Source organism: Odontesthes bonariensis, chromosome 12, assembly GCF_027942865.1.
Source record: "Odontesthes bonariensis isolate fOdoBon6 chromosome 12, fOdoBon6.hap1, whole genome shotgun sequence".
Lineage (NCBI taxonomy): Eukaryota > Metazoa > Chordata > Actinopteri > Atheriniformes > Atherinopsidae > Odontesthes > Odontesthes bonariensis.
The window spans coordinates 27,778,391-27,804,369 of NC_134517.1; the positions used below are offsets into that span (position 1 = coordinate 27,778,391).

General features: G+C 38.9%; 1 protein-coding gene across 11 annotated transcripts in view; it reads left to right on the forward strand.

Annotated features, from left to right (window-relative positions):
- The window catches only part of stxbp5l (syntaxin binding protein 5L), a 137,161-nt gene that overhangs the window by 47,156 nt on the left and 64,026 nt on the right, over nt 1-25,979 (forward strand). For all 11 annotated transcript variants that reach the window (XM_075479947.1, XM_075479949.1, XM_075479955.1 and 8 more), the window contains exons 3-4: nt 17,735-17,816; nt 23,482-23,582. In XM_075479947.1, the coding sequence (XP_075336062.1) occupies nt 17,735-17,816; nt 23,482-23,582 (183 nt within the window). The remainder of the gene's footprint in view (nt 1-17,734; nt 17,817-23,481; nt 23,583-25,979) is intronic.

Below are 25,979 nucleotides of genomic sequence, written 5' to 3' on the forward strand. Positions count from 1 at the left end.
AGGCAATATTATGTAGACTGAAATGTCCAAAGTGAATCTGTGCCGACACTGAATGTTTCTAAACACTTGCATTGTATTGCTTGTTTTCTAGATGCTCAGGCTATCCCATTTAGATTTAACCATTGTTTAAATATTAATATAATGAGAATCCTTGATGTTTTTATTTTGACAGTATTCTTTTGCGGTAATTTGACTATCATTCAGTATCAGAAAAACAATGGACAGTAAAACAACATAGATGTGCAGCATTACTTTGAGATATATAAACATGGATTAACCACATTTTAGTCATTCATACAGCCCATTTAGTTTGAATACATTGACACAGAGCAAGAGATCCAGATCATATAATTGAAATACTGATAGATAAATTATTTAATGCAAACAAAAAAGTGTTACAGTCTGCTGATGACTCCACTTAGAACCATAATTCTCAATACAAGTGCTTTGATTATTAGAATTTCAAGTGGAGCAGTTTTTGCTCATTTTATGGGCAGAACTGCCCGAGGCTTTATTCTGATGATCTCTCTTCGGCTTGAAAGACACCGTAGTCTGCTGTTTTTTCAAAGCTTTCCTTTGACCTGAGAGGAACTCTGTATTGCAGCATGTTTCCAGTTTCCAAAGAACAAATTTATTGCCTCAGAGCAGGTTATCTGCTGGTTAATTACACACTGAGCAGTTCCACCATCCAGTGAACATGGAGATGAGGATGAAGATGGAGCCATGAAAGTGTGTCCAGCCTACATGTAATTGCACTCAGTGGTCATTCTTTGTTGTGTTGTACAGTGGCCTTGCAATGCCACACCACATACATCTGATAGTTCTATTCCTTCTTCTTGTAATCTTTTAAATCCCAAATAAATACATCCCAAATTGTCAAGAATTTGGGTTACAGTGAACTTTATTATTATCACTGTAAAACTAAAAGATTAAATGAAACTTAAAGCTAAATTTGTGCTAACCTTTGCACACAGCATTTTAGTCTTAGGAGCTAAACACTAAAAGGGTCACGTGACCGGACAAAAAACACCTACTATCATCTGGCTTTTGTCTGGAGTTTGAAAGGGCTCAGTCGACATCTTGTGCCATGCCAAATGACTCTACAGCAGTTGCAGGTATTTAGGGTAAGTTTCCAAGTCTGACTGTGCAGGTCAAATAAAAAATAATAGTTGTACTTACTGGAAATTGTGATCCATCACAGCCTGTGGGATACAGTGTTACATCATCTCTTCATGCATAGGTGGCTTACAGGGTTACAGGGAGGAAATTGTATTTACAGGATATAACTCCAGTTCATCTGTCGCCCTCAGCGAACTGAGGATAAACATGCTGCAGCTGGCAAAGGGAAAGGATTGAATTGCCTTGTAAACACAGGTGCACCTGCACTTAAAACAACAACAACATATAAACAAGCTAGCAGACAAGCAGAACTCTCAGTGAAGGACACTTTACTGAGACTTCTGCGAAACGTTCAATTTTACAACATAAACAGGAGAGTACTGTTCTGTTCTTATGAAAGAGCAACATGGAAATGTCACAATTCCGACCTTGTTTTGGTTAAAGTGTAGTCATCACCCTTTTACTTAGATTAAATCATGATTTAGATTCCTGAACCCATAAGGAAAGTGTTTTGTAGCTGTTATGATATGAGAAAGTTACAACATCCCTCAAAACTAAGCAAATACAGAAATTACTGAACAAAATGGAAGTGACCACAAAAAAGTGCTTAATTTACACCTTTGTTAAAAGAATTGAAAAAGATTATTTTAATATTATTATTGAGTTACATTTACTATAAGATACATAATATGCATTTCAGCAGCACCAGTCTTATAGAGTGGGGTGTGTGAGAAAAATGAACAACAGAGCCAAACAGAGAGGAAGAAGAGAGCTTCCAAAAATGCTGGAATGTTATGACATCGTTTACTTCTCCTTCATAAAGTGCCAGAAGTCAAGGTTAGATACAGATTCGTTCCAGTAGACATCAAAAGGCACATATTTCGGTTGCATTTAGACTCTGCCCACATTGCAGAATGGATGTCAGACAAATGTTAAACAGGCTGTTCACTGTATTTACACGTGACTAAGACAGATCACAATGTGAGCCTTACCAACTTTCAAATGCATACATGTGGTGCAGTAGCATTCCTTTACCTTGTCAGGATAAGTTATCTGAGCACAGGTAGCATGATAGTACAAGATGCAAACAAAGCACCAGAGGTGTATAGTAAAGAAGTAGATGTACTTCGTTACACTACTTAAGTAGTTTTTTTGAGGATTTGTACTTTCCTTCAGTTTTTTTTTTAAATCAGGACTTTTACTTTTACTCTACTACATTTAAAAGCTAAAAAATATACTTTCACTCCATTACTTTGACATTTGCCACCTCGTTACAAATTATGGTAAAATAATCAAAGAATTATCTGGATTATACCAATGTGCGGGGCGGCGGAGATCAGCAGCACTATGGCAGCCGAAGAGCATGTTCACGGCGAGGGAGACACAGAAGACGCTACAGCTTCGGTAGAAGACGACGGTCACCCGTGGTCATACCTGGCAACAATGTTTGGCTACCTCGGGAAATCCCAAAACCGACCGAATGAAGTGCCTCTAGCCTTCCTAAGTGCCATGACCTAAAGGAGTTTAAAAACTCTCCATCCAACCTTAAGAAACACATTGAGGTAAGTGAATTAAGTAACGTTGATCGCTGCCAATGTCATTTCGTGTGCCAGGAGGCGTATAAATATGTATAAAACATAGTTTTAGCCAACATTACGGGTAAGTTGACGTTGCTAGCTTTTTAGCAACATTATAGTATGCACGTGGTGGCGTGGACAAGTATGAACCTACGCGACAAAGACAGACAGACAGACATAAGCCTCTTTCACACTGAGGAAGAACCCGCGTTTAATTCGCGAATTTAGTGTGTCCGCTGTTCCTTTCACACTGACGATCCGGGCTGGCGTGTCAACTCGATTCGCCATTCGACCAGCGTCGGACCCTATTCTTTTTGCCGAGCCGAATTTGATGTAAAAGCAATTGACGTGGGATGGACCTGGGCGTGGCGTGGCGTGACGAGTTTAAAAGACAGATGGACAGCTGATCAGAACAACAGCGACAGGTGAGGACAAGTTTCACTTCAAGTTTTACTCTGCAATTTCGAGACATTTTGCAATATGGCCAACTGGGGAGACAAGGAGGTCCACGAGCTCCTCAGCCCCCGAGCAGAGGACGTTATTTACCGCTACATGTCGGGGACGGTGAAAGATGGACCTCTGCTGGTATACGTCATTGTACACGCCCAGCATTTTATGTGTTTTGTGTGACGCTCTGCCACTAGGCAACGCCCCCGGAACTCGGCTTCAGGCGGCACGGATAGAATAGAATAGAATAGAATAGAATAGAATAGAATAGAATAGAATAACTTTATTGTCATGCCAGCATGAAAATTGCCTTTGGTCTCACTGAATAAAAACACAAATAGACAAAAACACATATACAGATCGTTGCATCCACACCCCCCTCCAACCATCCCTCCCAGCATACACATCATATACAAGTCAGGCAGTAGTTCCAGACCTATACACCTCTAGCTTTTCCATTGCTTGTTGACCATGAAAATTGCATTTGGTAAAAAAGAGTGTTTGTAGATGTTTTTCCTTGCAATGAGTGATCTGTAGCGCCTCCCTGAGGGCAGCAGTTCAAATTCAGAGTGAAGAGGATGGGTAGAATCATCTAAAATGTTCATAGTTTTCCTGTCAACTGCAGTCCTGTATAGATTGTCCAGTGGTTTTTGGGGTTGTCCTATAATCTTTCCTGCCATTTTCACCACTCTGGACAGCCTGTTCTTGTTCAGTAGGGTGAGGTGGCCATACCAAACAGATATGTTATACGTAACGACACTCTCTATTAGGCTTACATAAGTCCTCTCCAAGATGTTGCAGCTTACTCCAAAGCCTTTCAGTTTCCTGATTAAAAACAACCTTTGATTGGCCTTTTTACATATGGCATCAACATTATCTGTGAAGTTAACTCATTGGCTGCCAGCCATTTTCAGTGCAGAGAGACCCATACTGCCAAGTGTTTTACAGTATTTTGACTGATTTTCCAAGACCCACAGAAAAGTGTGTCTTATGACTATGTACACACCGAAATTAGCAAACGAAAGAGTAGACTCTCTTCTTTCATCAGGAAAAAAAGTTTTCAGTCCTTTAGTAATAGACAGTAGAACATAGGTTGGTTTCACCAAAAACAGCTGTTTGACCAAAAAACGGAGAAAACAAGCTTTTTTTTTGTACAAAGTGGCACTGCTGCCACCTTGCGGGTAATTTTGCCAGTATATTCTCTGTTTAGTGTTTACAAGCCTAAGATTTAGTGACAAACTCCGCTAAATTGTCCCCAAGCCCGCTCCGTTAAAAAACGCAATTGACGTCTATAGACGTCTTTGGCACCGAAAGAGTTAAGCTTGCAGTCAATATATGTGCCTAAATACTTAAAACAGTTGACAATTTCAACATTTTGGTTAGACATTAAAAGTGGTGAAGTAACACCAGTATAGTTAAGAATTAGCTCCTTGGTTTTAGATACATTAAGTAAAAGTGAGCTAGTCTTACACCACTGCTCTAGTTTAAAAACATGATCCACATAGTCAGATATGCTGTCATCCTGATAAAAAAGTCCCACTAGAGCCATATCATCAGCATATTTCACTAAATTAAAATCAATGTGGTGCAGTGACATTTCATTTGTATACACAGAGAACAACACAGGGGACAGACAGCATCCTTGTGGTGCCCCCCGTGTTGAGGACCAGACTAAGTCTCTGGTGCATACTCGCTGTGGGCGGTCAGTTAAAAAGTCCTTGATCCAGTGCACCAATCCTCCATCAGCCCCTAGGTCTAGGAGCCTTTGGAGTAATATGTGGATTTGCATTGTGTTAAAAGCCGCAGTAAAATCAATAAATAAAATCCGTGCATAAGCCTTGGCATTTTGCAGGTGTTTGGTGAACATATTAGTCAGAATGAGAGTGGCATCTTCAGTCCCTCTATGAGGCTTATATGCAAACTGCATGGGATCCAGGTGTTGGTTCAGGGATGCAGTAAGGTGTTTGATTACAACCCTCTCCATGCATTTTGCCAGAATGGGGGTCAAGGCAACCGGGCGAAAGTCATTAAGTTCTTTTGACCCCGGCTTCTTTGGGAGTGGTTTGATGACTGACAACTTCCACATATTCGGAACAGTACAGGTGGACAGTAAAAGTTGAAATAAATAAGTAAAAACTGGTGCTAGTTCATTCGTGCATGCTTTCAGTGCCCTTCCATGGAGGCCATCAGGTCCAGGCGCTTTATGTGGATTTGTTTTTGAGAGGCAATGTCTGACTTCCTCCACTGACAGGTGGATTGTGGTGGTTTGAGGAGTGTTAGTTAAAACAGCATTGCATTTGGCTTTGTTGCCAGGAGAATCAAACCTTCCATAAAAGCTATTGAGATTGTTTAAAAAGGGAAGGTCCATAAAAGTGTCCACTGGTTCCTTGCGTTCTCTACCCATCATTCTTTTGCAGCTTTCCTCTGAACTCCCTCCTCATTTCTCTCACTTTTCTACATCCCCCTTATGAAAGCTGTCTTTTTCTCATTAAGGCACATTTTTAAGTCTTTTGACAGCCAGGGATTATTATTGGGGAATGTGACGATTCTTTTAGTCTCTGTTGCAGTTTCCTCACAGAACTGTATGTACGATGTGATGCAATCTGTTAACTCATGAGGGTTTTCACATGAGTCGAAGAAAGTGTCCCAGCATGTTGTTTCAAAACAGCATTTTAATTTATCCTCTATCTCCCCATTTCAAATTTTGACGAATTTTATGGTAGGCATTTCGCGCTTCACTAACTGTCTGTATTTTGGCAGCAAGTGAATAACGTTGTGGTCTGATTTCCCGATGGGTGGGCGGCACCTCGTCTTGTAAGCGTGTTCTATGTTGCCATAACAGTGATCCAGGATATTAGATGCGCGAGTTGGACAGTATATATATTGTTGTAGCGTTGGGAGATATGTTGAGAGGGACAACGTGTTAAAATCTCCCAAAATAAAAACAGGCTGGTCAGCTGAGCGAGAGAGCGCACAGTTGTAGCAGTTCAATATGCGCTCTGCTGCTTCTTTGTTAAAGGTCTGAATGATACTATTAAGATCTCATAGTCTCTTGTGCAAATCTTTTCTAAAATAGTGAACTGCGTCGCCCACTTATTATCCACAAGTATACAAAGTCCACCTCCAATAGATTTTTGAGACATGGCCTTATCTCTGTCGGATCTTATTATACTGTAGCCGTCAATGCTAAAATGACAGTCCGGCTTCAGCCATGTTTCCGTAAAACAAATGAGGTTGCTACATCGAAAGTCCTCCTCGTATTTAATACGAAGTGTTATCTCATCCAACTTGTTGTTAATCGATCTTACATTTGAAAGGGTTACCACTGGCAAGGGGTGCCGACTTCCGCGTCTCCTCAAACGATTCTGAACACCTCCTCTGGATCCGCGTTTCTTCTTTGGTTTATTAATCCTCAATGATTGTAATCCATATGGAATATATCCAGCACTCAAATGTCTTGCAATCGGCCGACAGGAGAGAAGAAAATCCCTGGAATAAACGATGCGGAGAAGGGCAATCCCGTGGTTATTAGGCCCATTGTTGGCCGCGTTTGTCTCAGGTAGAGATGTCAGGAGAGTTAATATAGCGATATATAGGGCGGAAAAGTACATCTTTGCAATAAGATGTGTATATGAGAGGACTTCGGGACATTCACTTACACACTCAAGCGCACTAAAACACAACAAAAACGGACTAAATACATAAAAACGCTGAGAACACACAGACAGGTGAGACACAGGGTCAGCAGCAGAGCCGCGCCCCCTTCGGATCACCTAATATAGCCTGGGTGCCAGCCAAACTTAGCCCCGCCCATAAAAGTTTTGGTCGGGAAGTTCGGTCTGGCTCTGCTCAGTTGGGAAATCATTATGCCCGACCAAGAATCAGTCAACCCAATCAGATCGCCAGGGCGGGCTTTATACGATGATGGACAGATGATCAACAGGGACATTATCGACTACGTCACTAAAGAGCGCTTGGTTTGACTTCGTTTGAAACAAACATGGCTGCCGCTGGAGAGCTAGGGTGTGTAGATTCTGCCATCGAGTCTGTTCTACAGGATCTCCACATTGCATTCATTTTGAAAGACAAACAGAGGAACGCGATAAAGGCTTTTATCGATAGAAAAGATGTTTTTGCCGTCCTTCCTACAACAAGTGTGTGTTGCTTAATCTACGTCACATACTACGTTGCTCTGATTGGTTGTAGGTCTATCCAATTGAGCGAAGAGGCCTTTTTTCTCCTGGTTCGGTTGAAACACCCCATACTCAAAACTCTATTGAGCGGTATCAGACTCACAGTCTGACTGGAATCGTGAGTATGACGTAGTCAGGCTACACCTAATACGCCAAGCTTTCACATTGCTCGACGCGGGATGAAGTGGCAATTTGGACCCTCGATGGTAGCGGATCTCAGTGTGAAAACAGCTAAACACGCACACACACGCACACACACACGCACACACACATACACACTTACTTTTGAACACTGCGAACACTTTTGAAAATCAGCTTCTGCTGAGGATGAACCGCAAGTTCAACTTCTCCACTTGAACCAGAAAGTTTGCGTGTGTGGTCAGGTGTTGGTGTGCCTCAGCTCATGAGGATTCCCCCAACATAGTTAAGAAGTGAAAAAGTAGTCCTTTTGTTAAATTTTGCAATACAGTTTGTGCAAGACATTGTTTATTTTTTTGAGTTGTATTCTATACCACATTTTATTCACTTGTGAAATAAAAAAACAAAAACAAGGAGAATCATTTTTGGTTGTTTTGCTTCTTTATTTTTTTGCGTATTACAAAATACTTACTATTAGTTAGTACTTTTACTTTTGATACTTGAGTATATTTTTTCACAAGATACTTAAGTACATTTAACGTGTGCTACTTTAAGACTTTTACTCAAGTAATTTTCTTATAGGTGACAAACTTTTACCAAAGTCATTTTCAGTTATGGTACTTGTACTTTTACTTAGTTATTTTTTTCAAGTACTTTACACACCTCTGCAAAGCACTACTTTATAAGTGAACTTAAACTATTTTAGGACATTTAGGGTCATAAATACAAGAACCAGCAGAAAGCACAAAGCCACTACAAAAGCAGAGACAGCTTTTTAAGTAGGAAAATATTCGGCAACGTGCACAGCAGCAGTATACAAGGAAACTTCAGCCAGCAGCAGACTACAATTTAGTTAGTTTCTAAGCTAATGTTGCCAGATTTAATGCAATTCAGTGATCTACATCACATGATTAAAGAACCAACAAAAGCAATGAAAATGGGTTTTCAGATATTTAAAATCTCAGATACTATCAGGATAATAATTCTGCTTTAGGGTGCAATTAAAAACGCATTTTAAGAATTTGAAATTTAACAGTGAATTTGCCATACAAGTTGAAAGGAAGGTCGTAACGCAAATATTGCCTCCCTGTAACGTATTTTTAGATGATAGTTAGTGGGAAGGAGGATGTGCCAGAGTATTCTTTCTTATTTTTCCACATTTGTATCTCTGTTTTTAAGAGGTTAATATAATTTCCTTGTTGATGTTTTTTTAATGTGTTCCACAAAGGACTGTTTTTGAGGAAACACTTTGCTTTAATTATTGTCATGAAAATGTCCCTGAGAGAGTGCACAATGGATGTTGTGAGGCAAAGTGATGCTCATGAGGCAGAAAATGCCCTCACTACTTGTGCTGTTCTACAACATTGAAATGATGAATAAAAACAGTCACCAATATTATAAATAAGAATTCTTAATGATAAGATTCAACTTAAAGGTTTATTTTTTTGTATGTATTCTATACTGTGTATTATCCAAATATTCGTCTTTCTCACGCCATGGGACTATGTTTTTAGTTTTAGGTTTTAGGTCACATTTTGATTTTGCCTTCGTTACATGCCTTCGTTACATGCCTTCGTGACATGCCTTCGTGACATGCCTTCGTTACATGCCTTCGTTACATGCCTTCGTTACATGCTTTCGTTACCTGCCTTCGTTACCTGACCTGCCTGCCTGCCTTGTATCCCTTGTTACCTGTTATTCCCATGATCTTCGTCCCCTTCACTAAGCTAAGTATTTATTTATTCCATGCCATGAAAGTCTTTTGTTTGTTTTTCCCAGTTATGTTTTTGAACCCGACTCAGCCGCACCTTTCGTTTGAACGTTGTTTTGTTTTTTGTATAATAAATCCAGTTTTCCTTTCATAAGTCTGCATACGTGTCCTACCTTCCCCACACCCTACGTCACAGTCTTGGCTTATGAAAAGCAACTTTGTTTAGCACAGAAGGAATAACATGCCCAAGGAAGAATAAGGCTGAGACCAGATGTGCATGATGATACCTGTTAATGATGATGTGATTAGATACAGGGAATAATGGATTGTGGGAATTATGTACAAACAATTGGTAGCTTTCAAAAAAGTCTGAATCACAAAAAAAAATGTTTCAATCTTCTTCCTGATATGTTGATGACATTCACAAATGGGTCAAACCAATCCATTCCTTTGCACTTCTTGGGTCATTTGTGATTTGGAAGTAAAATCTTCTGGAGAGTGAAGCTAGGTGGCTGCTAATGAGCAGCTTGTTTCTATTTGTTTACCATATCTGACCATTCAGCTATCCAATCAGACTATTTTTTGAGCATTGAAGCAGGAAAAACTATTATTGTAGATCTATAAGTAAATGTTACGTGGGCTTTTTAATGTCTCACAAATAGTGGTGGTACAAAATCACAGAGGAATATGGAGATGATTGGGAAAGCTGTCAAGTTGTCCATGATGGATATCCCTAATGCAGATACTGAAATGGTCACTCTTTGTGGCTTTTTTCTGTGTATACTGTATCCTAAAAAAAATGAGCTAATCAGCTAATATATGCTGTCTTGAGGAGCCTGGTTTCCCTGATCCATACAATGGAGATGGACAGTTAGTGTGGTCCTTCTTTTGGTTTAATTGGTAGTTTTGTCGCTCTAACTGCTGCACAAGTGACAAAGTATAATGTTTTGATTGATTTGTCTATAAAGGTTACTTTACTTTATAATTGGTGTGAAAATCAGATAATGTTTATGATTATACTTTTGCACAAATACAGTCATTTCTAAATGGTTCACAAACTTTCAAGCACCACTGCGTGTGCAGCCAGTCAGCTGCGCACACACCACTGGCACACATATTTTTTTGTATCCACTCTGCTGTGAGATGTTTATACTCCAATCTGAAATTGCCCAGCTGTGTCCCAACTGCTCCACCAGCATTATTAAACGCACACAAAACAGTTATTATACACCCTTTTGCATACACACCTAAACACACTCATACACACAAAGACGGAAGTAATGGGGGAAAAAATGATGGTAGGCAGGATGGGAATAATTTGATTCACAGAGGAAGAAGAAGAGTTTGAGCATGGGTGGGGGGGGGGGGGGGGGGGGGGGGGTAGAGAGACAACGTTTCGAGAAAACCACTGTGGTGTAATTTTGAGGAATTGCATAGTCGTAATCAAGATTCAATTTGAATGTCAGCACTTTGAGGCACCAGCCAAGCCCAGGGTAACTACATCACTCTCCTGAGCTGTGAAAAACGGTGACAAACTTGAATATCATAAAAGACGTATTGTGTAATAATAAGGGCAAACTATTGGAATAAATGCAATGTAATATTCATTGTAATGGTTCCATTGCTGTAGAGTCACATGAAAATAAGAATAGATGTTTTTATTATCTTGGAAAAAGGTTATGAAAAATACCAAGACGGTGCGGGTCAGCCGCCTAACTATTTGCCAGGTTGCACTACCATGTTACTACAGTTTCCTCTAAAGGACTTTAGCATTTTTCATGGTCTAAGTATTTTGGGGGACTAGATGTCACTACTTCCTACACACTGGACCTTTAAACTGAGGACTGAAGCCTAAGGAAATAGGTGACACGTGTACATTTTGATTTTAAGAAAAGCCAAATGTGAATGTCTTATCTGTAATTCCCCCATATTCAAAATCATAAACTCATTATAGAAACACATATCATCTCATGCCTTCTTTGGATAACATTTAATTTTAAGACTTGTTGAGAGTTAATACTTAAAGAGAAGAAATACAGAGATTAGACGAGTCATTAAGGAACTGTGACTAAAATAAACAGAGGGATATTCTAGAATAATAAATGGTTTGCCCACATTTAATCTAGTATAATCCAAGATTAAATGTGGGCAATGTTGCTAACAAACAGACCTTTATGGGGATAAAGTTAAATGAATTCCCCTGAAAATAGCTAAATATTTTCAGATACTAAGAGCCTTTGAAACATTTATCACAAATACTTCCATCTTTCTTCAGAACTGCACACAAACAACACATGTGACAAGAAAGTTTGTTTTAATGCTCTTTAAATGCTGAGAAAGTTGAGATCAGTTGTTTAGTTTGAGGATGTTACTTCCTCAAAGCTGTTTGTCAATCAGAGCGAATTCAAAAATTGGAATATGGGCATTTAGTTGCCAATTGTTCTGAAAGGAGACTCCATCTCTGGGAGAGGTTTTTTCCGTTTTCCCTCATATGTCCGTCGTGTGTTGACATGTATAAACGAGGCAGCAATAGCCCATGTTGCCTCGTTAAGGACAAGCATAAAGAACAAAGAGATGAAACCCATCTATGCAGACACTATGCATGGAGGAGATATTCTTACATGCTCACTTTACTTCTCTAATTAAGGTGTTTAACGATGCTGAAAGCACTTTGTTTTCCTTCATACCATATAGCATAAGTTGTTTTGTCAGAAAAAAAGGTTCCCGAAGCATCAGTGTTATCTGTTATGCTTTAAGCTTTTTGTCAGAACCCATCCACAGTGATTGATATCGTTTGTATTGATCTAGTGTACTTCATCCATCAAATTCTTGATTTTCTGCGTTTTTTGTTTCAAGGCTTACAAATGGTGTCGATGTGACAGAACAGGATGAAACACCAGGTTACTGCAGAGAGGTCTTTCACAGTTTGCGGTTCAGCCTCAGGGATTGACAGGAAACCAAGCACAGCAGGTAACATGTGAGTGGCGACATTGTACAGCCTCTACAGCAGAATACAGTTAATCTCTAACAGATTGTGTCTCAGTCTGCTCTGCGACTATGTGGGTTTGGACTAAGATAGACCGGGGAAGCAGTGAACGAGGGGGCGATTTTCTTATTGCTAACATCTGAAAGACAAGTGGCGCCTGTTAGCAGTGTAAATGTAATCTAAACAAACTGAGGGGAAAGGACTCGGGTTGCGGTAATTGTGAATCATGAAGCACACGCAACATGCAATTATTCATAACTGGAAAGGCAAACAAACAGTGTGATGCACTGAGGACCATGTTGGAGTCAGGCAAGTTATTTCAAATGTCTCTGAGTGAATGCACAAGAAAGCAGAGATATGAAAGCAGAGTTCAAAAGAGGTCTGTAGATAAATGAAGAGAGTCATTGGAAGTTAAAGTCAAATTATTAGCTCCCATCTTTGGTTTCATACGTGGCTGAAAGCGCATTACTCTGACTGGAATTAAGACTCTAAAGCCGATTATCCATCGCTCGACTGGACTCCTTTCTATGTGTTCCACTGCAGACGGTATCGGCACAGCATGTGTGGGATCAGCTGCTTATCATTGTGGTTCCAAGTGAAGCTGCAACGACACAGATGCAAGACACAAACCTCCCTGTGTGTACAGTGGTTAATGCACTTAGTGAGCCTGTGTCCTGCTCAGAGTACAGAGGTGTTGGACATCTTTCCAGTGTGAACATAGCAATTATGTTACCCAATTTCAAGTGTTAAGTAGCTAGCAAACAGAAAACAAGACGAAACAGAAAAGTCAAACTGAGCTGCATGATACAATGGAAAAGGACCATATGACTCATTAAGACTCATGCTTAGCTTTGGTGTTAGAATGGAGCGTTCAGATTGTGATATTTGAAGATAGCTGAATGGCCTTTCTCATTTTGGTTTAGACGTCTTTAATCTTTTTCTTCAAAATGTAAGTCAGGGCCATCTTTTCTTGAAACTGTGCAGCAAGTCCAATTCTTTTCTCCTCTTCTCTTCCACTGTTGTTGCTGCAGTTGTCCCCATTGCTTATTACATTTGAAGGAAAAATATATATAAATAAGCATTTTCCATTTTATACAACAGCAGAAAAAAAAAGCAGACCATTGTCCTAAAATAAGAGATGTTTGTTCATTTAAGTTGAGTGTTGCCATGACCATCACTCAAGTAATAAAACAAATGATACTCTTAGAAGTGATGGTTGAGTGTGCTCCAGGAAGAGCACACACTTTCTTGACTTCCATAAGTATACTTTGAGAATGAATGTGTGCCCTCCCAGCCTACTTGAAAACACTTTACTACTCCATTTGCATCAGTAAAAGTACATTAATTATCTACATGTGACACTTATTCTTATTACTTTTATTAGATTTTTTATTGAAAGAGATAACTAGAGATAACTGCCCATGCCAATAAAATATATGTTTTACGGTAAATATTTAACACTCTTTTGACTTTGTTTCCACTTTTTGGTACTTGAAAATTTTGCTTTCGACATTCAGTAATTCTTCGTCAGCATTTTCACCTGTTGGCTGGCAGCAAAAGTGTCTGTCTCCTGTGTGGATGGAGGCGACTTTACCTTCGCATCAGCTTGTGTTTTGACAGCATCTTGCGTGTTTTGATGTGCCCCGAGTGTGATGTGAATTTGAATGCGATGTGCACAAAGACTCCCCTGTCGGGGAGAGATTGATGTAGACTGACAGAGATGGTTTTGAGTCTACCATTCCCTTTCAAGTTGGCTCTTGAACAGTCGGATAGAGACACATACACAGACTCCTTTAGTGAGCACATCTAAAGGTGCTCATTGCATTGATTTAACATGGCCTCAACCCTAAGGACACAGTGCTGATCTATTACAGTAAGAAGTCTCTGAAGAATGGAAGTGGGCATTTTTCATCTGATGGGAATTTATCAATTTCTAGAAATGATTGGCCAACCTGTGCAGGAACTTGTTGTTACAGGACCATGTCATCCAGTAACATTTAGGTACTTTTTTCCTTTTTTTCTTTAATCTAAGCAGACTTTCGCTACAGTCCATTGGATATAGTGTTCTGCTGCATGTTATCCTCCAGCTACTTAATCGGAAATGCTAACAGGCTCTGCCACAACAAAACAGGTTTGTTGAGGACATTTCTATTGCTGTTTGCCATAATGAGAATTTGTGACAGCTGTTCATAATGTGTACAAATCTGCCTTAACCACCACAAAAAAAAGGCAGAGAGATTTTACACCACGTATAGGCTTTCTCTATGAATGATAGAAAGGGCTTATCCTGCTTCACAATCTTCTCTTCCTATAAAGAACAGTTCCACCTCAGTAAAGTTACAACAAACAGAGTGACTCTAGCTAATCACGTTTTGCCCACTGACTGAGAAAATGCCTGTTTTGTTTGAGAAACACCCACTTCCTTTCCTCCTTACTCAATCTGCAGGACAAAAGTATAAGAGGGCGTTAGCAACTTTTAAACAGCTAGGACAAAAACCTGACTGATATAACGTCTATTGCTCTATGAAAATATGTTTATTGTTATTGTTAATGTTATTATTATAAGATGATGATGATTATTTTGATCTGTTAATTTGACTGCAAACGTGTACAGGCGTAGTTTGTGCAATATTTGACATCAGTGCACTCTTGTGTAACATAAAGCAGCTGCAGCAACAAGCCACACTCAGGCTGCCAAGACTGGCACTTTGCAACACACTCTCATTTGGGTAGTTTTTCATTTAAGCCTTGAATGCTGGAAGCTGCCTTCCAGTCGCAGTGTAGGCATTCAAAGCAGAAACACATATTGACTGCTTCATATGCAGGCCTGGTGCTTGTGTTCTGTTTATTGGCACAGGTCAAATAACAGACATTTCTTTGTGGTTTGGTCGCTCGTTGTTAGTGCTTGAGCACAAAAGGCCTCCGCTGTCTGAATAAGCTTGAACTTTTGGTATTTATTTTCCCTCTTTTTTTTCTTTTTTGCATTGATGTAGTCCAGCTGAGTTGTGTGAATGTGGGTGAAAAAGAAGTAGAGTTGAATAGAAAACACTCCAGCCTCTTTAAAACTAATTTTTGAACATTTGTCTTAACCTTTCATGTCAGCTATTTTAATTTTCATTTTAGGAACCTGAATTAAACCTTTTTATTTCCCTGAAAATTAATAGAAGTTAACATTAACTGATAACAATAGTCCATGTATTTCTATGGCATAGTGGGTGCATTGTTTAGTTTAGCATTCGTCCATATAATTCCACAGATCTTTCTCAGGTTGTAGTACATTCACATTTTAATATGTAAAGGAGAATACCATAGAACAGAGATCCACAGAGTTTGTGTGTGTTGCTGGTACCTCCATCTCCGTTGACAATTATTTTAGGCTTCCTTGGCTGAGCCCCAGCTGTGCAGGACTTTCAGTCTATCACACATACATAATGGGTGCAAGCAGAGACAAATCCAGACCCACACCATAGATGGCTGTCTGACAACAACCTTGAGTTTGTCAAAGGCACAGTCCTTATATCTCAGCATCGTGTCTGAGATGGTTCCTGATCAAACTGTTAATTTGACTGATAGATTATGACAGGGAAACTTTCACAGATCTCTGATTTCAGCGTGCATGAAAGACAGACAATGCGATACAGTGACAGGGATGGGGACATTATGAAAATGAATCATTCAAAGTGCTATTTATCTGGAGCAGTCAGACCGACTTCCCCACATCGATAATGATCAGTGCTGAACTAATCTGATACCAAAGCTCCATGTCACAACAGAATTTTTCAACGTGCACTATTAAATGTCTACCTAGGGTTTTGCATGCAGTGTGTTAAGAACAGCAGGTGCACATATAATTAGTTTAAAGTCATCATAATTTTTTAAGCAATTCTTGAAAGCTGACTTTAGACTAAAGTTGCAGGCTGTATTTTGAAGAGCGAATTGTCAGTCTTTCCTCCTCAGTGCACTCGAGATGTGCAGTCTGGTTCAGCAGTTCAGTGCATCTGAGTATAGGGCTGCTGCTGCTCTAGATATGATAAGGCTGTTTCGCAAGACTGTATGTTTCTACCCTGTTGGCTTCATCACATGTTGTTAAATTGTCAAAAAATGCACTCGCTCTGTCCATCTCTTTGGATTATTGTGTATATGAAAACATTTAATCACAGTGAGTGCTGTTTGACTCCAAAGCAACATTAAAAAAAAAAAAAAAAAGGCTTTTATCATTCAATTATAATACCTTTCTGATTATTGTGTGGTGCATAATAATATGTGAAGATTTATAGCTGGATATGCTCTTGCAAAGATGTGTTTGCATATGAAAACATCTTTCCAAAACGACACCAACAAATTTTTTTTCCTTCTTCTGCTGTCAGTTGAATCTCTTTTCTCCAGCCTCTGCTGTTGTTTACTTCCAAATATTTTGTTCTCTCAAGTGTTTTTTTTTACTTTTCTTCTTTTTTTCACTGTCAGCCAACTGAACATTTATTTGATATTCCGTGGTGCTTCACACAATCACCTTGCCTTAAGCTGTTTGCAAGGTGTAATGGGTAACCGGTGATGCTAAATGAAGTTGACACAGATCCCTTGAGGGAGAACGGGAGGGTAAGCTATCCAGTCACATCAGACCACAAGTTTTGTCATGGAACACTACTGTTCATATGTGCATGATATCATTAGGTACAGAATTAAAAAAAAAGAAGAAGAAGAAGAAATCCAGTGTATCAATTTAAGAAAAATATAAATGTTGCTTTTATTGCAGAACCAAAAAGAATAGTTCCCATGTTAAATATTTCATACAACAGCTTGTTCAAATGTGAGGTATTTCGACAGCACTTTCACAGTTATCCTTTTAGTTGTTAACATCTATTGTATTTTCCACATTTCAGTCTATATTGACTCCCACAGACTGAAAAACAAGTGGTCTGATGAGTAGCTTATATTTTACTGCAAAATAATAATAAAAAAATACCACCAAATTGCGAGAGAGAAAAACAAGTTGTTTTTTTTTTGCTCATTGCAGAACTGGTCATTTGTGTTCTGTGTGTTGAGTAATTTTTACGACATACTGTATAGAATTCTCAACAAACTGTGGTGACTGAAAAAAACGCTCCTTAGTTAGATCCACTAGGCCCTGTTTTCACATGAAGTCATTTCCCCCTCCTGCTGATTTCCACCTGCTTTGAAAGATGTGCATTGGGATTCCACTACCTCGGGTAATCATACCATGTTCTTGAACAAGCTGTATGTAGATTTAGTTGCTGATCAAATGGCTATTTCTGTACACGCGCGGAGATGACGTGTTCATCTATATGCTCAAACAGGGCCCAGAATCAAAATGCACACAGAGGCAGATTGGTGGAAAACAGCTTTAATTTATTCAAATTCCAAAATAAAAATAGAAGTTTCTGGCAGACACACTGTCAGCTGAGCAGAAATAAAATAACTAGGCAGGACTGGGAACCTAAAGAACTGCTGTTTTTTCTCAGGCTTTATTCAAGCTAATTTTGTCTCATTTAACAATGCCAATATTACGCCTCTGTGCACCTCCTTGACTCCGTGATGCCATCAGATTGGGACGACCAGGGGTGGATTGCTACTGTCAGCATGAAAGTGGAGCAGCCGTTCTTCAGCTTCAGTTTCTCATAAATGAGGTAAGGAATCTTTAACAATGTTTTCATGAAGATGTGACTTTTAGATTTTCTCTTTCGTGTAACACTGTTGAAACCATTTAAAGTTTATGAAGCCCAGGGGAAAAAAGGGTCTGTCTGTTTGTCTGTGTGGGCTTTTTTGTGTTGTACTGATGATGATAATCAACTTTCCAAACACAAAAACAATCTTTTTTTTTTTTAAATTTTATATAGTTTCTGAATGAGTTTGTTTAAACTATTAGAATATTTAACCAACTAGTTAATATTTTTCCTATTTATTTTTTAATTTTTTATTGATGTTAGAGTACACAAAGTTTGTGCAGTTTTGAACAACTATTTTCAGAGTTTCCACATATATTCACAACTTTAACAGTTGTAGGGACTTTTTTTGTTGCGTTGTGTTATTTACTCAGCAGTCACTTTCTCACCAGTAGACAGTGGTTGGATCTCTCTTCAAATCAAAGCCACAGAAGAGCTCATTTTTACCATCTTAAACAATTCAAACTTCAGAAATTGTGTAGCAGTTCATAGTGTTTTTGTATTTCTTAACTTTTTTTACAGTGTTACTTTGACATCAAACAGTTATTTTCTTAGTCACTGATCAAAAACTGGCTGTGTTGCTCAGTGTCATCGCATGCATGGTGACTGGTCAGTATGTGTGGTACTGTTGTTCGACTCCAACTGACAGTTCTGCCTTTCTAATAGCAAAACACCAACTACTGGACTCCACAAATGAGTGAAGCTCTCATAAAAGCACAAACATGTACTATATTTTAAACCTTTGAAAAATAAATTCCCAGCAGCAAGCATTCCAACAATTCTAACACAAATCCTGGCAGACTGATCAGTGACTGTCTGCTTCAGGTGAGAAGCTGGTAAGTACTTTACACAACCCCACCACAAAAAATAAAAAAATAAACAAGAACAGAGTCCCCTTAAGCAGTGTTACTTCATCGTTCAGCTGCAGTAACATGAACTGTTTCCATTGTTAAGCCAGAAATATTTCCAAATAGCTCTGTTTGGTGTTGACTGCGGTAACACGAGCACATTTCTAGCTGCCGGAGTGATGGGTCATATCAGGGCCAACAAGATGAACTCAATTGGGATCTGCCTTGCTTGGCAAACATTGGAAACACTGACCATGAGTATCAACTTTTCTTTTTACTTAACCCAGACCTTAATGTGCCACATTGTGCTATGAAGTATAATATTCAGTTCGTCTGTGAAAGTTCTTAATGGTTTAGCTCATTGGTTTATGTGGTGTATGCTTAATGGGGAACATTAGCTAAGAATCAATATCATTGAGGACAAGCCTAAAGTGTTAGTAGAAAAGCTCACACCCAGTGGAAAATGTTTTGTGCGTGAAATTAGAAGCACTGTTTGGAAGAATTTGGGATAAAGAGACCTGTCATTTTATTGGATTCGCATGTGTAAAAACAAATTCCTTTTGATGGGGAATTCCAGGAGTCAGAACTCTATATATTATGGTTGTGATGAGAAAATCCTTGTGATTATTACTCGCTAAAGAACACATGGAGCTACTCCTTTCTACCTTTTTCATTTTCCCTTACTGCTCCGTTTTGTTATTGACAGACCAGTACTGTGTGGGCTCACACGTGGCGCTAAACTGTGTGAGGTATTCTAGAACGTTAACAGTGGTTTAATGCCCTTTTTTTGTGCGTGCTAACAAAATACTGTAGGTGTATTAGGGGGTAAAATGGCTCACATGTTAGTGAAGGAGTAACTGTCGGGTCACACAGGTCTGGAACATAAAGCTGCTTCTCTTCTCCCTTCTCTTTTATCTTGCAGTAATCTCTCCTCCTCCCTCTTATTGCTTTCACATCTTTCCCTAGTCTATTTCTTTTTAAGCCCACTGGCTCTTTCAGCCCACTTCTCCATCACTCACTGACCTACTTGTGATGTGTCTGTGGCAAATGGAGGTGGATGGGCTTGAAGAGGGGTTCATGTGTTTGTGACAGGTATCGACTTCGTATGTGGGTGTAACTACGTGCATAAGAGTTTAAGCATCCAAATGTTTTTTTGGAAGAGTGTGTTAGTGCGTGTGTAGTTGAGAGCCTGCATACAAGATGCATTTGGCTTCAGCATTTCTAAAAGCATGTATCTGTATTCGAGTGACTCAGTGTGCATGTTTGATTGTGTGCCACTCAAACAGTTTTTGTTTGTGCATATTTGATTGCTGCTTTTACAAATTGACTCATTAGATGTATAGACAAACAAAAGAGGCCTCTTCTCACAACAGCCTGAGTGCATGCATTAAGAAAATCCATTATTTCTCTTTCACACAGAAACCACATAATTCAGCTTTTCATATCTAGTTTTCGAAATTATGATATGCTCATTATATTATAACATGTCAACCTCATAAGCCTCTTACTCGCTATTTTCCCATCATTGAAACATAATAATTGTTGAGGTGGGAGTCTCTAGGCACCTGACGATTCGATTATGAGTCAGAGGGCTAAGATGCAATTAAAACGATTACTGATGCATCTTGAGGCTTTCATTTTCCATTAAAGACCATTTTTCTTAAACTCACCATGTGAGCACTTTCAAAACAAAGTATTTGTAACAATCCATAATGAATTTACTTCCAATACCTTCCATTAATAAAACAAATAGAAGTCTTAACTGCTAAGTTAACTGGAAGGTTACCAACAAATATGTAGGCAAATATAACCCATTCAAAGAACTAAAAGGAAAAGAAAAGGGTCCTAGCAGCATTCTTGTTGTAAATTAAAACGGATCTCAGCAAAATCTATTAAAAACAATAATAAATTAAACAACATCATCCGGTTATATGCAGTGAGCAATATGATATTTTGTTTGGACCCCGTGAAAAGTTATTTTCCCGTCATATGTGATAAAATGTGCAGACACAGTGGTATAAGATTCTGTAGCAGAGTGGCACACATCACATGTTAGAGCTATCTTAAAGTTGTAGAGCATATATAATGCTTCCTCAGTGAAATAATCTTTGAGATGGGACGTTTTATCCCGGCTCCAAAGTGTGAAAGATGGAACAAAAGCCCTGTTTCTAAAATTGAATATGTAATTATCTTCACCCTTTCGGAATGAGGATGAAGCCTTGGCAGCAAGTACAACCAAATTTGGATTTCTTCCTCAGCAATCTTGTGCACACTTGTCTGGGGGCTTCATTTCACTGTCACTCAAGTTTCTCCTTTTGCATTTTGTCCAAATCACCTTATCAGTTGACACATACAAATATTTACTCAGAATCTTTCCCATCTGCTTCCCAGTGGATCTAGAACGGAACCCCCACCCCCCCAACCCAAAATATCATGATTAGGCTTATTATTTTATTTGTTTCCCTATTAAATTTTCTTTCAAAATAATACATTTCAAGAGACTGAGGTTGGTGTACTAGGCTTATCTGTTGTGGAGTTGAGGGTAAAATGTAGAACCTGCTCATCATCCATCCATCCATCCATCCAAATGGAACTATATATTGTCAGATATTACTGCTTCAGAATTAATTAAGGGAATGTTAATGAGGTGCATTTTGACCGGTAACTCACGGCTCATTAAATCATTTGATATTTTTACTTTGTTCAGAGTAATTGTCTACCAGTATTACGGAACGCTTTGCCAGTTTTTTTTGTTTTGTTTTTTTCCCCAAAAGAACTGGACTGTACAATGATAATACAACAATAAAGCAGGAAGTAAGGAAATGCTGCCTAACGTACCGAATCTGATTTTTATCGCGATGGCTAATTAGCTGGAAAGACATGAAAATGTAGGTTAATTATGGGCCACCTAACTGCACACAAAATAATGATAAACTAATGATTGATAAATGTCATCATCAGTGAATTAAGACAAAAAATTTGAAAGTGGAAATGTGCCATTGGACAGAAATAATGACTCAGACTGAAGTTTTCAAACATACTCATGCAAATAAGCTTTACATGAGATATGACCACTGAAGATGTGGGTACCTACTCTACAAAGAGTCCCCTTCTTGTGAATGTTTGCTCAAGTTGAAAACTTTACAGGATGAAATGTCTAATTTGAGACTGCTGCTTTATTGCAAAGTGGAGCTCAAATGAATGGGAAACTCATAATTCCATCAGTATAAAACGGTTTTAATCCCCCGTGGAAAGCAAATGTATTACATGATAAGACTGAAATGAGTCGAACTTAAAGGAGTCTCTCAGTAAGGTAAGATTAGAAAATGAAAAGGAATAGAGGATGTCAGACGTTCTAATTTCCTCCACATATCAAGTAATTATCAGCCCGTCCCCCGCTCCTCATCTTTAAAATGCATGAGCTGCAGTGTGACCTTTTCTCTGTTTGGAGGCAGGGCAGTGAGTGGAAAATGCTCAGATTCTTTTTTACACTGTGTATTTATGTATAGTGGTAAGCATGTTTCATATTCTTTTATTTTTCTATTTTTATGAAGAACTTGTAAGATTGTAGTGAGGGTCATCCTGTCATACATAATCCTCAGATAAGTCATTTACACAGCATGCATTACTTTTATCCTTTAATTCAAAATAATCTTTGAATTTTCAGGAGAAAAAAAATCACATAAATGTTGAACCGCAGCAAATTATTGTTGGGGTTCTTTTTTCTTTGTTGAGTGAAGGATTTGGTGAGTTGAGTTGAAAATGCTACCAGTATGGAAATGAGTGGAAAGCAGTACCCCGTACATTACAGGCTGTAATCCCATGATTAGGTTTGTGATCTAAAGCTAATTCTCCCTGGGCTCTGGTGACGCCCTGGTAGCAAAGCCTCAAAGGGGAATTTAACTGTAATTACAATTTTCCTCAGTTGGAAATGTTTTTACCAAAATGATTTGTGATTTTTTTTTTTTTTTTCTCCTATTCATTTCATGTAATGTGTATGTTTTTGCGCAGCCAAAACAGTGTGAGAACACAAAATTAGATTGTTCAGTTTATTGTTTTTATTAGTGGAGGTGTTGACTGAAATTTGCTGATATTTTTTTAGGTTTTGATGTAGAAACTGTGCAAATATGGATGTGTGTGGACATTTTGAACTGAATAAAACTGTATTGATCCCGAAGGAAAGTCATATTGTTGCAGTTTTAATGAAAAATCTACTGTATACCAAAGAAAATGAATTATATTATGCATTTGATTTAAAATGAACCTCCTCTATTTGTATACATATTTTGTTTTTTAAACACTATGTTGAATAGAGGTTGTGCAGTGTTGTCCATTCTGGTGTGCAGCTTTTCCTACATTTGCTTCTGAGCAATCAGACCTGTCTCCCCAAACAGAGCCAGCTATCTCTATTTGTTGGTTCTGTTTTTTTTTTGTTTTTTTTAGTCTCTATCTCTGATAGGCCAAAATAGATGGCTGCAAAGAAAAATGCACTCTCCACCACAGACTTACAGAAGATTTGCAATATCTTGCTGTCAACTTTAAGGGAAGTACGCCTCGGATGCAGCCTGCTCAGTCCCTTCTTGTGGACAACCTTAGTGTTGCATTTTCTGACTGGACTCTGAGTCAAGAAGAAATGTATGAAAACAGACCATGTGGCTTTCAACAATTCAGAATAAGAAAAATAATCATTTTGTAATAAAAATAGTTCAGTTTAACAACTATACTCATATTACGCTCTATTATCATGTATCTATTATCTGTCTTTTGTCTTTGTCCTTTAGGGGGCGCTGGTCACAGCCTGTGCAGATGACACGCTACACTTGTGGAACCTGCGCCAGAGGAGGCCGGCTGTGCTGCATTCGCTCAAATTCAACAGAGAGAGGTAGACATAGATTCGGCTAACAACCACAGGCAAATCTGCGTACACACAGTCACACTGTCACACTCAATGCTCACTAACTCCATTGTGACTGACAGTCACATCAGTGAATTCATTTTTCACAGGTGGTCACTGATTTGAGCCCTCCAGTCTACATCATACTTTTGTCCCTGTCTCAGTCTGTCTCGTGAATTCAGCCAACCGGTTAGTAGATATTTTAGCTAAAAGCCCCTTTTGCTCTTTACCCCTGTTGTTCCGATGAACTTTGGTTACCCATCATGTTTCCCAAAAGCTCATTCGACCTGCCTTGCTTCTATAATACGTAAAAGGAATCTAGCTCTTAAACTGAGACATTGTCCACTTCAATCATCGCTGGTTGTAAGAAACTGTTTCCAAGGCATTGTTTCTACCTCATCCCTGAAACCACATAAAGCCAGCATTCACATTATTGTCACAGAGTGCCATTCAGTTGGAGAGCTTGTAATGTTCATATCAACATATTGCTAATGGCAGCCAGATGCATTATGAGAGTTTATCCAAACCACCACCAGCCGGGTACACCCTTGAAAGGATGCTACTCCATCACAGAGCCAGTCTGAATTTTGAATTAGTTTTTTATTATGTTCTTATTAGGTTTAAGGGTGCTTTCATGAAAGAGCTGTTTGGTCCACCTTAAAAGGAGTTTGTTTGCTTAGATAGCCTGCTTCTTTGGCAGGCGTGACAGTGCATCCGAACTCTGGTGCAGACCAAACAAGCAACCTCAGTTCCACCTGAAAATGTGTTTGGAAGTTGGGTGTTTATATGATCCATGTTACCTGATAAACCAGCACTATCAAATGACATTTTCCTGTCGTCACTTAATATTAATGCAGTTTGTGTGTCACTGCAGAACTGGCATCATGCAGCTGTGGAACATTTTCCTGTGCATCGGAAATTGACACTGAAGGAGTTCCCTCTGTGTTGAAATTAGGCGCTCTCGTCCAAACAGAAAGCAGTAGGTGATAAGTTGGGTATGAGAATGTGTTGTACCACACTCCTGCTTGCTTTCCCTGGTTATATTCTTGCTCAGAGTATTGGTAATTATTCTCCAACTGGGACAAAGACTAAATTTGCAACCTCCCCTCTTGCCTAAAGCAAATATTAGATCTTTCTTCGGTTTTTTTATGTCATACCTCTCCTCCTCCACAGATTAAAAAAGGGAGCATCACTAGTTAAAATCAGTCAGCTACCTCAATTCCTGGTTTTTAGTTCATCACTGCCCCAACCCACCGCCTTCCGTCCTTGAGAAGTCCTGTGGGGCTTCTGGCTCTGGGCAAAAGAGAATAACTTCACAACAGCAGCAACTGCTGTGACTTACATTGATTACAAATACCTAAATTCCTGTCTAACTTTTACACAGAGAGCATCTACACAACGTAAGACTGGGACATTATGTGACACGTTTGGTTTTCCATTTTTAATTTCTTTTCATATTTTTTTTAACTTTCTGCAAAAACATTCTTTTGATTCCAGTGAAAAGCAGATTTCTATTCACGTGTCATGGCCAAGGACCTCTGGTGAATATAACTGGATCACTCCTGAATTTAATGGAATGTAACATGACTGCAAGGACACTTTAAGCACGTACTTTTTATTCCTCTGACAAAATCGTTCGTGTTTAACAAAAGCAGGGTCTCAGCGTCAGTTTTGAGTGTACTTGAAATACAAGTAAGAGCGAGGAGCTGTAAGGTCGCAAAATTTCCGCATTAGTTATGAGGTGTGGTACAAGTGAACTAAATTCAATCATTTTGCAGCTTCTCTAGTTGAAGACCATATAGCAGTTGAGTAAATACTGCAGGAATATGTAACATTTGATGAAGTTTGCTCATAGAACTAGATGTTGCCAGTAGTTGGACAGCTGCAACTACCCATTTGAAATGCTGAGCAGATGCTGTGGTTACAGCTCAAAGTCTGAGCGCATTTCACAATTTTAGAATTCAACCCAATATACATTTTGAAGTTATGTAGCAGTGTGTTTTGTTTACTTTTTTGGCTATTTCAAAATGTAAAGATTTTCTCCATCTCAGTTCCGTTACTTTTGCTGCTCTGATGACCTCTGAACATAAATACACCGCAGTGAACGGCACATACCTGTCACTGGACACCTTTTGAGATCATTTTTAGACTCAAAACCTAGAAGCTCTGCCGATCAATATGTGATACGTAGATGAAGCCTGAAAAAAAAAAAAAACAAAAAAAAAACACGGGAGTAAATGTTTTCAGGAGTTCTTTGATTCACAGGTGTTGAAAACCTCTTTCAATTGCTTTCTACCTGCTGCAAACAGGTAGGAGGCAGAGCCACTTGCTCACAGCGGAGGAGCGGTGAATCATCCTCTAAGACAAGAAATAAAAAGGTTTTTG